Below are 11,846 nucleotides of genomic sequence, written 5' to 3' on the forward strand. Positions count from 1 at the left end.
TTCACAACTCTACTCTACGCCTTCCCGCCTATCAGATCTCACTTTATTTTCTTCTCTTCGTCAGCGCCTATCGTCGCCTACACTCCCAAATATTTTTTTGTTCTACTTTTTTCTTCTCTTCGTCAGCGCCTATCATCGCCTACACCCCCAATATTCTTTTTATCTCTTCTTCTACGCCTACCATCTATTTTTTTTCTTTTTCTCTCCTCTTCGCCTACCTTACTCCTTCCATTTCTTTTACTACGACTTATCATCTACGCCCCTGCATGTTCTGCATATTCTTCACGTCGCAACCCTACCCTAGTGATTGCTCACCCAATCACGGCTCTAGCACAAGGAAAAGAGCGCTGATTCTCACAAGTCAGTGTTTCCCTTTGGCTGAGTTCTAGCCAATAGGAACGAAGCTAGATAGTTTGTAAACGACTGAATGTCACTTTTGGTTCTCCCCTGTCCCGCACACTTGGTTTGTCTTGGACACTGCGCAAAGTTGCTACACGCCTATCACCCTCGCCTACCTCCTGTTTCTTGCTTCGTGACAGTTCTGAAGCACAGGCTACATTCAGCAAAGACAGGTAGGATCAATTTGAATGGCAAAGCCCACTGCACACATAGGTGCCGTTATGAATACTCCTTCGCATGTATTTAATCGTATTTTTGCCTTTGGTACCTCGAGATTAAGTGCAGGCAAAAATTCAATGCAATACAAAAACCAAGTAAAACGAATCTGTATTTAAAAAGTTTACACTACAGTCGAGAGTACTCATTCTCGTAGTAAACTTACAATCTCATGTCCAGATTGACCAGTTCTTTTGGCTCAGTTGGGAGCGCGTCTACTTATAGATCACTTTACACCTGATCTAAGTAGGACAAGAACTCACCGATGATCGCTGGTTCAGTCCCAGGTCCTTGACATCGACACCAGGAAGCCTAGTTAGGGTCGAGTCACAACCCTCCCCTTTTTACTCTGTACGGCACCCTATTGGTCGGGAACTTTTAATGGTGGCCATTTTGCACTTTGCGGTGTCATGGAAACGTGTTCAATGTGCGGTGCCGACGACGGCCCAACCCTCCGACAGTGCAAAATGTGTGCATCGTGGAAGAAGCCGCGAGGAACGGGTGGCCCGAAGCGGAAGAAGGTCAAGAACTGTGTGCTGTGCATGCGGTGCCATCAACAGCGCAAGACGTGCCGCCACCTGCGAGGAAGCGAGGACGTCCGAAGGGAGCGAAGAACAAGGCGAAGGTGCAAGATGTGCAAGGCGAGTCTACACCGAAGAAGCGTGGGCGGCCACCGAAGTCGTCGTCAAGTGCCAACATGCCGTCAACGCCGTCAGAGGCGGACGTCACGCCGATCCCAGTCGGGGTATCCGAGTTTACACCCGACCACAAGTCCATTCGATCCGAGACAATGTTTCGGAACGTGTCGTTCAGGCCGCTACGAGAGATGCAAATCCACAAGAACGACAAGAAGCTGCTCGCATGCTACGCGGATTGCCAAGACTTCATGCTAAGTGGTGTGGTCACCGATGTGCGCTACGTTGTTGATAGCGAGAACGATCCCGACATCGACTCGCCGGGCAAGAACACGAAAGCCGAGGTCAAGGCGATGGTGGCATTGTACAAGATCACTTGGAATCACACACGGTTTCAGCGCGACGAGCCGTGGATTACTGCGCGCCTGTTTTACTAAGGTGTGTTGCGTGCGTGTACATGTATCTTTCTTATGCATTCTAGGTGTGGAACAGTTTGCGACTTTGAAGGCGAACCAACGTATGAACGCGGGACGAAGTTACCTGCAAATCTCCTTGTTCAAGCCCGAGGACGAGTCGCACGATCTGACCAAGTGGGACAAGAAGTTCCTTGCGAACAGTTCATTCGACGAAGAGACCAAGAGCGACGAAGAAACCAACGACGACAGTTTGGCGCCGCAAGACGACGACGGCAGCGGGGACGAGTGGTCCGAGTACGTGGACCGTGGTTGGAAGAAGCACGGGCACTACGACGCGACAGAAGACATTGAAGGACTCGAAGACGTGGAATGGACGTGCGGAGGACATTACGCCGGGCCCACAGACCTCTATGAACACGAAGACAACAAGGACGACACGCCCGTGAACGAGTTGCGCATTTCGGAAGAGTTCAAGCATCTATCCAAAGACCCCGTCAAAGGTTTCCTGGCGTTCATGCCGCTGGAATTTTGGAAGACCGTGACGTTGCGAACGAACGCCAAGGCCGTGGCGCTGCAAGCAGCGCATCCGAAGGGCTACGTAGGTGGGCGCGAGTTCAAGAAAAGCATCGAGCTGGTGGAAGTCATGAAGTTTGTGGGCCTGCTTATCATGATGAGTGTCGTGCAAGGTGGTGAGTACAGTATGTATTGGTCAAAGCCGAGTATGTCGTTCCTCATGTCGCCGACGGAGAACTTCGGGCGCGTCATGCCGATCGACCGATTCAAGCAATTGCGGGCGTGCATCGCATTCAACGACGTGGTCGAGCCCGCAGACCCACTTTGGCGCATTAGGCCGCTCAACAACCTGTTGAAGGCATCGTTCAAGAACTTCGTCGTGGCCGGCCGCGTGATCAACGTGGACGAAGCATGCATTCCGTGTCGTTCAAGTTATGCGCGTGCGCTTATCGTCTACAATCCCAAGAAACCTTTGGGCAAGTACCACTTCCGCATTTACACGGCGGCGTGTGCAACTACGTGGTATGTCTTTGCATTCAAGATCCACTCCAAGGCTGCCCGCAACTTCGAAGAGGCAGACGACGACGACGACGGCGGCGGCGATGACAGCAAGGTTGACCCAGACGATGGCGCGGAACACCCGCGGGATGAAGTCAAGCCAAGCGCATTGCGACAACACGTCATCGACATCACGAAACAATGGGCTGTAAAACCAGTTTGCATGATGTATCGTGAGATTAAGGACGAGTCAGGATAAATCTAGGGATCAAACGAAATCAGTCATATTCTTGTCAGTGACGGATGGCCATTACAATAGCCACTGAACAAATTAAATATCCAATCATTTCCAAAAGACCGCCAGATTTCCAAAATGTAGCAGCATGTTGTCATTTATCGAGTAATTGAGTAATTTAGCACTAGCTTCTTCCTACCCCGAAACTCCGAAACCCCGAAACCCCGAAACCCCGGTCTGCACTTTTGCAATTACTCGAAATCTTAGGACACATTAGCGATGCATCGTGTAGGGTATCACCTTCAGATATGTTAGGTGGCAATTTCAAGTAATGTTTGAAGGATTTAGCCTGTCAAACGCTGTCCAAGTTTTTCAATGACTTTGAACTGAATGGTAGTAAAACTCCACTCGTCAAGAACGATTGGTTTGGAGGCGACCGATCGTTACGGTGACCTTAATTACCACTGATGCATAGCTTCTACTATGTAGTACTTTGCTATGTTTGTACTTTTTAGAGGCCTTTGTGCCTGCAGTTGTGTCCTTTGACTCCGGCGTGTCAATATATTTAGTCGGCAGCCAATGGGAATTAAGTACTCTTGGAGATGCTCAAAAGTCGTAAGAAGTCCAGTTATTTCGAATAATGTACATCTTTTGATCAGCATGGCGCTTTCTGAATAGGTTTGGCAGTAATTTGGAAAGTCGGCGGTCTGAAACCAAATATCCGGATATTTCCACGTCGGACACTATCTAATTATCATGAACACTATTTCGGATAGAAGTACCTCGATATTGTGAATAGCACAGTTTTTGCTCAAGACACGAATGACTGATTTTGGGGCCTAATGGGAAGGTACAGTTGTTATTATGTTATGCATGTAGTCTTATGCATTCGTTGTATGCTCACATCGAGTGATCAACATGGACAACTGGTACTCGTCGGTGGAGTTGTGTTTGACGCTGCTCAAGATGGGCATGTATTGCCGAGGAATGGTTCGAAGCAACAGAGCGCACAACCCACGGTTCGGCATGTTCGACAAGAAGCAGATCAAGTCCGTCATGCGCGGTTCAAGTCTAGTGTCCGTCGCTACATCTCTTGGCATCATTGCCGTTTCCTGGCTCGATGGTACAGTCGTGAACATGCTATCTACTGCGGATGCAACTACGAAGTCGTATGTCCATCGCCGAATTGGAAGGTACGTGGCTACATTATGGTATCTCATGCTAACTTTAACCAACCCTTAGTGAAACTCGCCAACAAGAATGCCTGTCACTCGTCGGCCTGTACAACAAGTACATGCAAGGTGTGGACCGCCACGATCAACTCCGCGAACGGTTCTCGATCGCGTCGGGTGCAAGTTTCAAGCACTGGTACAAGAAGCTCGGGTTTGCACTCGTCGACATTGCTATCACCAACTTGTACGTGCTCTACACGCTCTGCGAACCAGTGAATCGACGCGACTCGCACATGCATTTCCAAACAAAGCTCGCGAACCAAATGCTGTTTGAAACGGATTGGACATTGTAACTTACCCTCTATGCTACGTTGCTTCCTCACACACTTGTAGGTTTTCGGAGACCCAAGTACCAATGGAGTACGCCAACGTACCAATGACTCAGTCTGCGAAGGTTCTTAAAAAGGCGGCGGCCGACAAGGCGGCAGCCGAAGGCAAAGCCGCTGCTCTGAAGCGCGACGCTTCTCTTCGGCAGCCGCCAACGCCCTCATTCACTTGTCGGGCGACGGACAAGCAAGCGGAAGTGTCGTACGACCAGCGTATGCGCCGTTACTGTGTCGTTTGCTACTTCGAGCGGAACAAAGAACTCATCAAGACGCAGTGGTGCGACGTGCACAAAGTGTACTTATGTACAAAGGCCTACGTGCCAAGCGACCAGCAAGTCCCAGCGCACGTCTGCCCTCATGCCGCGTGGTCCTGCTGGGACAAATTTCACTCTTTCTATCATCCGAAGGGCCTTTTCAAGAAGGACGGCAAGATGGATCGAGGCAGCGAACTGTACAGATTGAAGAAGCATAGTGTGATGGAACACAAGGCGAGCAGCGCGAAGAAAACTCTCATTTTTCTTTAGAGCTATAAGCCGCCGATCATACATGAAAATCGCACGATCGGATCATAAAGTTGAACAATTAAAAAACATAACTGCAAAGTTACACAAGTGGGATTGAACCCTAGACTTTTCGCTTCTAAGCACAACGACATACCACTGAGCTACTGGAGCAGTTGAATTGTTCATTGGTACAAGTCAATAGATGTATTAACCTAACCTGAAAATTCAACAAAAAGAATAACCCTACTACGATGACCGCCGTAATGACCGACCGTATTACCACGACCGCCGCAACGCGGACTACTCGTTCTCTGGACGTGGAGGCGGTGGTCGAAGCGGCGGCCGTCCCCGGTCTCCTTCGCGTCAAAATGACCGCGGCCGTCGCCCACACTCGCCTGCCAATACAAATGACCGCAGCCAAGTGCAAACTCGAAACGCCGGATGGGGTCCACCACCACCACTAACCCGCAACGGAGGATGGAACATGCCTATCATTGTGCATGATGCCATCGTACTTGAAGATGCGACATCTGCGGCGTCACCCGAAGCCGGTGCCGTGCCCGGGAAAAGATTTTTTTCGAGCAAGATGGATTATTTCCGAGCGAGGCTTTGGGATGGAGCATTTTAGAGCGTACTTAGACTGTTGGAGTCTTTTCGAGCGTACTTAGTAGGGACTATAGCTGTTGTGATGGAGTGGATTGTTTTAGAGCATTACGGATATTACCTAATGTGACATAGTTCAGTTTTCTGTTACGACTTACAGTGTGACAAACCGGGCTGATAGTGAAGTTAAGATATTCCCAAGTGGATAAACTGGGACAATGGTGCAATTGCATGCACAACAAACACACAGCTCACAAGGGGTTTGCAAATTGGCAATCGTTTGCTATCGCAAACGATTGTTAATGCGCAAACCCCGGGCATAGCATTACACTTACGTTATCCGGGGTGGAGACGTAGTCTCCGGTGGGGAAAGGGTGCGGTTCTGGTGAAAGCATGCTGGGTGGCTGATGACCATGATGACGTCAACAATTATTGTTTGGGATGCGGCAGAGGGATAAATTCGATGATTGGGTATATTCCCCCGAATAATATCATACTATTTTAATAGTATTAATAGTACTAGAGTTGTACTTCGACGTAACTATCATTAGAGGCGCCTCTGTACTCAGCATTGGCATTTTAGTAACCATATGATTTTATTTGCTCGAAAATTCACCAATGACTAACACATGTTATTGTGCCTATTAAGTGCGCTCGGAAAGTGTCTCTCTGGACTATTTTGCTCGAAATCGATCCATTCTAAGGCGTGCTCGGAAATGCTCCATCGTTTGCTCGAAAAAAATGCGCACCCGCCGTGCCCGCGACATCTGCGGCGTCATCCGAAGCCGGTGCCGTGCCCGCGCCGTCGCAAACAGCCGAAGTGGATGCCGTCCCTGCGCCGGAGGAAGTCGCGCAAGTTGTTGCGCCGCCACTCCAAGTTGACGTTGTCGCTGCTGGCGACGACGATCTTGTCGTTGCGCCGCTCGAAGGAGGAAACTAGATCATGAGTATGATAAGTTCACGTATTCATACATGACATAAGATTACCTCGTGATGTGACGTGTTGTCTTTTCCGTCGGTTCCCACGGCAATTCTCACGCAAAAGTTGAAGTGAGTACAATACTTTGCGATGAGCCTAATAACTATTGGCTGGAATTTATTGTTACTACACTGCGAATCGCACGACAATGGGTGATATCTTTTTTAAATTACAGCTTGATGTTCAGAATAAGGAAGTTTCATTGACCAAAATATACTGGCTATATCGTACTATTCGTGTGTTTCATTGGCTTAGCCACCAACCTGCGAATCACAGGCCGGTCCACACGTCCGGGTTAATGTTTTTAATAAAATAGAAAGGACCGTCGATAGTCTCGACCACTGTCAACAATCTCAAATGTTGCAACTACTTTCGGACAGAGGTAGTAAAGTAATCGAAATTGATTACTTCGAAGTACACTTTCGTATTTTCTCAAGTCTTACTTCAGTACTACTGTTGTGGTGCGGACTATATACAAAGGTTTATAATGGTTCACCATGATTTGAAGGAATCAAGGACCCTTAATCCTTCATAGTGATGTGCTTGTGTCCTGTTCCCGCCCTCCGAAGTTATGTATAGCATTTCCACCACACCTCTATATTTTTGGTCCCTCTATAATCCACATGTTCGCAGTCTCCTCTGCGTTGGGGTGGAGATTTTGTGCGATCAAGTCGTTGTCGATGTTGTCTGTCCGCACATACTTTAATCAAGTCAAATCGCATCAAAAGTAACTCGTCGCAGTCTCTCGGCGTAGGTTAGAGATTTCAGGCGATCAAGATGTTGTTGTCGATGTTCGCAGTCTGTTCTCGGCGTCAGCCTCGTGTCGACTACACGTGCGTGAGTATGTGTAGCCGATGACCAACATCCGTGCCCGGATGTGCATGATGGTTGCGCAACCAAGTTATTCAGTGGCTGAGGTAGACTATAGCAGATGATTGGTTGTGAGAAAGAACTTAGACATGCTTGATAATGAAATTCACTTTTGAATTTGTCATTGAGGTCACCGTTGTGAACACGGTAGCCATCGGTTGTGAACATCGGCGTAAGACAACAAAGAATTCTATAGCTGTCTTTAGACACGCTAGCATCTGAACGCATGGTAGTCCCCTCGAGTGGGAACGACCCTGCCATGAACGTGGAGCTCCCTGGCAGCGACCATGATGAAGAACGCGAAACTCGATCCCCTTCGGATCGCTCCGCAAGTCCGACAGCCGGATCTGCATTCCAAGACCGTTTCCAAGACCGCGGAAGGCCGCGGAGCCAAGAAACGGTGCGGCGACTGTTTCGATCTCCCCAAGGACGCCGGCAGCCGGTGGCAGTGGACGAGTCATGGACTTACAGACGGCCGACCGGTCCAGCGCCTGACAGCACGGAGCCTACGGATGCCCCGGTCGCGGAAAAGGAAGACGTGGACATGAGCCATACGGACGTGTACCTACACAACGCTCCGGTCCTCCCGAAAAATCCGACGTTCAAGGGATCGACCAAGGAGGAACGCCGTACGTTTATGGCCACGTACAACTTGTACATCAGCCAGACAACGGCCCTTACCGTTAATGGGACTCAACAGTTCGTCATGCCGGTGAACGCATGCATCGATCCAGCTAGCAAGTAACGTATCGGCTGAGTGGGATATGGGTAAGAACCCGTACGAAGTGACGGAAGCCGAATGGGTTGCGTGGTTCCGGCAAGGTTATGACGTCGACATACGGGCGCTGGACTCGCTCAAGAAACTGATCAAGGCGGCTGTCGTGTTTGACATGTCCGTACAAGATGCCGACTCACGTATTGGGAAGATGTTGGACGGACAGGCAGCCGCCATCCCTCGCGACCGTCAGGAATGGGTGATCAATTAAGAAAGACCAGCGATCGTCAAGATCATTACTGACTCAGTCAAACCAACGTCGCTCCATCGTGCCGTGACTGAGCAGATGGCGTTGACACGCAAAAAGTCGTTGAAGAAGGACGTATACCGTTTCATACGGTGGTTGCGGGAGTACGCGATCGGGCACGAACGGTTCGTCGGTTACAAAGAAGATACGAAGCCAGCTGCGAAGCCCGATCCGCCCAAGACGAACCAAGGAGGTACGCACGGACTCCGTACGGCTCCAACTCAGTCGACACCGCGAGCACCAGCGACAGCGACGACGCCCCAGGCACCACTTGGGCTGACGTCAGCGAACAGCTCTCTGAAGTGCAAGTCTACGAACCATCGCGTACGGGAGTGCCCGGGTATCACTGAGGAGGAAGCAGTGAAGCCCCCCAAGCCACACGGACGAGTCCTCGGCCGTGGACGGAGCGACGGTGATCGTGGACGAAGGGACGGTGGACGTGGAAACGGACCCCGTACATACGGAACGTGCCGAATTGGTTGCTAGGGTAGAAGGTGTGTTGACCGTAAAGGCTTCGTTGCTCGACTCCGGAGCTGACTTGTCGGTGGCATCTGGTGGCCTCGTGTCGGCCTTACTGGCAGAGGGTGCTGCGCCAGAGATCACGATCATGGGACCGTTTTCCCTACGGCCGTACTGAGCGGGCAGTCGACCAGTCGTCGTGACCAAGCAAGTCCGTTTCGGAAGTTTGGAGTTCAAGACCGGATGTGGACCCTTGATGCTGCGCGGGCTGCGCGTATGTGTCGACGAAGCTGTGGCGGGCGTGGAACTGCCCTTAGGCCTGTCGGTCATGCAAAAGCTGGGTTACAGCGACAAGACGTTGCTCGAGAACGCGCGCCGTCAGCAAGCGGAATGGGACTTTGCCGACCAATCGATCGCGACGCCCGGTGAGGCGATGCATCGAGCCCTCTGTGTGGAAGAGACGTTGGTGAACGACATCGACGACGACGACGGGGTGTGCTGCGCTACTCCAGACTGGGGTACGGACCCATACCCCACCGACGGGCAAGTCGATGACGATCCAGTCCGTACGGTTCTGATGAGCAGAGTTGCCGACGCCGCTTCCCAAGGCATGGATGAAGAGTCCGTACGACGTTTACAAGACGTACTGGTGGAATTCAAGGACGTATTCCGTTTGAAGTTCGGTCGGGACCCTCCGGTCAAGGTGGAGCCGTTGAGGTGCATCTGAAGCCCGGATCCGTTCGAGTGAAGTCAGGACTTCGGTGTTACCCACCAACCCATGTGGTGTACTTGGAGAAGCACATACGTGAGCTTGAAGAAGCCGGTTTGGTGTACCGTAACACTCGGTCACGTTGGGCCGCCGCGCCCTGTAACGTCCCGAAGAAAGACCCGGGCGACCTACGGATGACGATTGACTCAAGACTGATCAACGCGTGTACGGAGCCAATGCCATGGCCGATGCCCAACTTAGAAGTTGCGATGTCCGTACTGCAAGGCTCTACGGTGTACTTCACTCTGGACTGGATGAAGGGTTATTGGCAACTGCCCTTACACCATGACTCCCAGGAGTACTACGCTTTCATGACGCCGATCGGGGTTGTCACTCCAACGCGGGTGCTGATGGGACAGTTGGATGTGGTGGCGTACTGTCAAGGCGTTGTGGACGAGCTGTTCGGAGACATGCTCATGCACGGTCTGCTCGACAACCTGCTGGGATACACCGAGAACACGGACGACTTGCTACGTTTGCTCCGTCAAGTACTGACCGTACCCCAGGCGTACGGTTTCAAGTTGCATCCGGGCAAGTGTACGTCCTTCACGACGAAGACCGTATGGTGCGGAAAGGAGATCCCCGCGGACGACGTGGCGCATGCTCCGAGCCGAGTGCAAGGCCTTTGCGATTTGGAGCCGCCACAGACGGCTGCGGACCTCCAACAGTTCCTGTGTGCTACGAACTGGATGCGTGCGAACATCCCTCGGTATAGGGAGCTGGTGGCCCCGTTGACGAAACATATGGACATCTCAGCCAAGGCGGCCGACTCTCCTAAGAAGACCGCGTCGACCCGTTTGGCGTTGAGTTCCGTCGGTTGATGCGACGACCATCAGGCGTGTTTCGACCGTATCAAGTCGAGATTCAAACGTATGGTGCCTTTGGCCCACCCAAACTCGGACAGCATGGTTTGCCTCGGACGCAAGCGAAGGATATTGGGGGCGATCGCGACTCAAGTACCAGTCGAGGACCTTGCTTTCGCGGCGATCGACCAGCAGCACGAGCCGTTGGTGTTTCTGAGTGGAGCATTCCATGGCGCGATCGAACGGTGACCTATCATGAGGAAGCGTTTACGGTGATGGAGTCCTGCAAGCGACTTGAGTACCTACCTCCTCATACGACCTCAGATCGAAGTGATGAAGAACAGGCGCGTCGATTCGTTGCTTCCAACGACGCCACCAAGGGCTTTCGTGCCAAGCTTGAGGCACGCGTATATTGCACCCATATGATCTGGTGCAATGACTTCTCGGGGCAACTCTTGGTGGATCGTGTACTTGTCAAATACCCAACCGACATCGGACCACGACACGTCTGCCAGCGGGGCCCCATACACACCACCATGCCACGACTTGTATTGATCCATCACAGCGTCGAGTTTCGTCCAGCGTTTATAGCTTGTATTGGGCAAATCGTCCAACCGAGCGACCACCACGTGGATTTTTCGAGCAAGGGGGGCGTTCGTTGTGTCGAAACATTCCGCGATGAGTGACGCAGCAGGCATATTGGCCTTGTGGTCGCCAAGGGAATCCAAGGACGCTCGTGTCAAGTCAATGGGGTTCCCGTTGAGCAAAAACTGACCATCCTGGGCTTGCACCAGCCCTTCCACACGGTACAGATCCAGTTGGTCCGATGGAAACTGGTACATCTTGGCTTTCTTGATCCCTTCCTTGAGATGCCCCACGGTTCCAGCAATGTCCACAGGGAAAGGACGCCCATTGCCCTCGACGACGCAGAACACGGTGAACATTGTTTGAAATGACTGTTGGGGGCACTTTCCATATTCGGTTTCCACTGAAGCATTGGTCATTGAGTGGTGCCATAGCAATTTTTGTGTGAATATTACTACCAGGTACTGAGTACTGTAGAGTATTACTTCGAAGTACTCCGGAGTATTTATTTATAGTAGTAATTTATGATACACTGGTCAACATATGACCAACACAAAGCAGCCAATCAGAATACTGAAATAAAAACATATACCCACTTTCGAAGCATTTGAGTACAAATTCTGGACGAGTGCTTTCTAGTTTCTGAGGCATCTACTTTAGTTGACATGTCAGTTGCGAAGCCATATCACATGTCACATTATTCAAAATGGCAGTGACCTCCAAATATTTATATTCAGATTCTGCAATAGATTATTCGATTCTACAAGGCATCATTGTATAAAG

At 50.9% G+C, this 11,846-nt stretch overlaps 8 protein-coding genes across 8 annotated transcripts; 7 read left to right on the forward strand and 1 right to left on the reverse strand.

The window, feature by feature from the left end:
• Positions 1 to 1,025: 1,025 nt before the first annotated feature.
• On the forward strand, positions 1,026 to 1,687 carry H257_17050 (hypothetical protein; the record flags this gene model as incomplete). The annotated part of the gene is made up of 2 exons (XM_009845691.1): positions 1,026 to 1,047; positions 1,101 to 1,687. The coding sequence occupies 2 exons, from the start codon at positions 1,026 to 1,028 to the stop codon at positions 1,685 to 1,687; spliced, it is 609 nt and encodes a 202-aa protein (XP_009843993.1).
• A 2,143-nt stretch (positions 1,688 to 3,830) lies between these two features.
• On the forward strand, positions 3,831 to 4,994 carry H257_17051 (hypothetical protein; the record flags this gene model as incomplete). Its single annotated transcript, XM_009845692.1, has 3 exons — positions 3,831 to 4,105; positions 4,155 to 4,433; positions 4,478 to 4,994. 3 exons carry the CDS (start codon positions 3,831 to 3,833, stop codon positions 4,992 to 4,994), a joined length of 1,071 nt encoding a protein of 356 aa, XP_009843994.1.
• Positions 4,995 to 5,224: 230 nt separating this feature from the next.
• Positions 5,225 to 5,437, forward strand: H257_17052 (hypothetical protein; the record flags this gene model as incomplete). The annotated part of the gene is made up of 1 exon (XM_009845693.1): positions 5,225 to 5,437. One exon carries the CDS (start codon positions 5,225 to 5,227, stop codon positions 5,435 to 5,437), a length of 213 nt encoding a protein of 70 aa, XP_009843995.1.
• A 20-nt stretch (positions 5,438 to 5,457) lies between these two features.
• On the forward strand, positions 5,458 to 6,516 carry H257_17053 (hypothetical protein; the record flags this gene model as incomplete). Its single annotated transcript, XM_009845694.1, has 2 exons — positions 5,458 to 5,524; positions 6,281 to 6,516. The coding sequence occupies 2 exons, from the start codon at positions 5,458 to 5,460 to the stop codon at positions 6,514 to 6,516; spliced, it is 303 nt and encodes a 100-aa protein (XP_009843996.1).
• Positions 6,517 to 7,684: 1,168 nt separating this feature from the next.
• Positions 7,685 to 8,170, forward strand: H257_17054 (hypothetical protein; the record flags this gene model as incomplete). Its single annotated transcript, XM_009845695.1, has 1 exon — positions 7,685 to 8,170. The coding sequence occupies one exon, from the start codon at positions 7,685 to 7,687 to the stop codon at positions 8,168 to 8,170; it is 486 nt and encodes a 161-aa protein (XP_009843997.1).
• Positions 8,171 to 8,189: 19 nt separating this feature from the next.
• Positions 8,190 to 8,411, forward strand: H257_17055 (hypothetical protein; the record flags this gene model as incomplete). The annotated part of the gene is made up of 1 exon (XM_009845696.1): positions 8,190 to 8,411. The coding sequence occupies one exon, from the start codon at positions 8,190 to 8,192 to the stop codon at positions 8,409 to 8,411; it is 222 nt and encodes a 73-aa protein (XP_009843998.1).
• Positions 8,412 to 8,486: 75 nt separating this feature from the next.
• On the forward strand, positions 8,487 to 9,084 carry H257_17056 (hypothetical protein; the record flags this gene model as incomplete). The annotated part of the gene is made up of 2 exons (XM_009845697.1): positions 8,487 to 8,901; positions 8,939 to 9,084. 2 exons carry the CDS (start codon positions 8,487 to 8,489, stop codon positions 9,082 to 9,084), a joined length of 561 nt encoding a protein of 186 aa, XP_009843999.1.
• A 1,714-nt stretch (positions 9,085 to 10,798) lies between these two features.
• On the reverse strand, positions 10,799 to 11,422 carry H257_17057 (hypothetical protein; the record flags this gene model as incomplete). The annotated part of the gene is made up of 1 exon (XM_009845698.1): positions 10,799 to 11,422. The coding sequence occupies one exon, from the start codon at positions 11,420 to 11,422 to the stop codon at positions 10,799 to 10,801; it is 624 nt and encodes a 207-aa protein (XP_009844000.1).
• Between the last annotated feature and the right edge of the window lie 424 nt (positions 11,423 to 11,846).

Source organism: Aphanomyces astaci (genome assembly GCF_000520075.1).
Source record: "Aphanomyces astaci strain APO3 unplaced genomic scaffold supercont1.97, whole genome shotgun sequence".
NCBI classification, from domain to species: Eukaryota; Oomycota; class Saprolegniomycetes; order Saprolegniales; family Verrucalvaceae; genus Aphanomyces; species Aphanomyces astaci.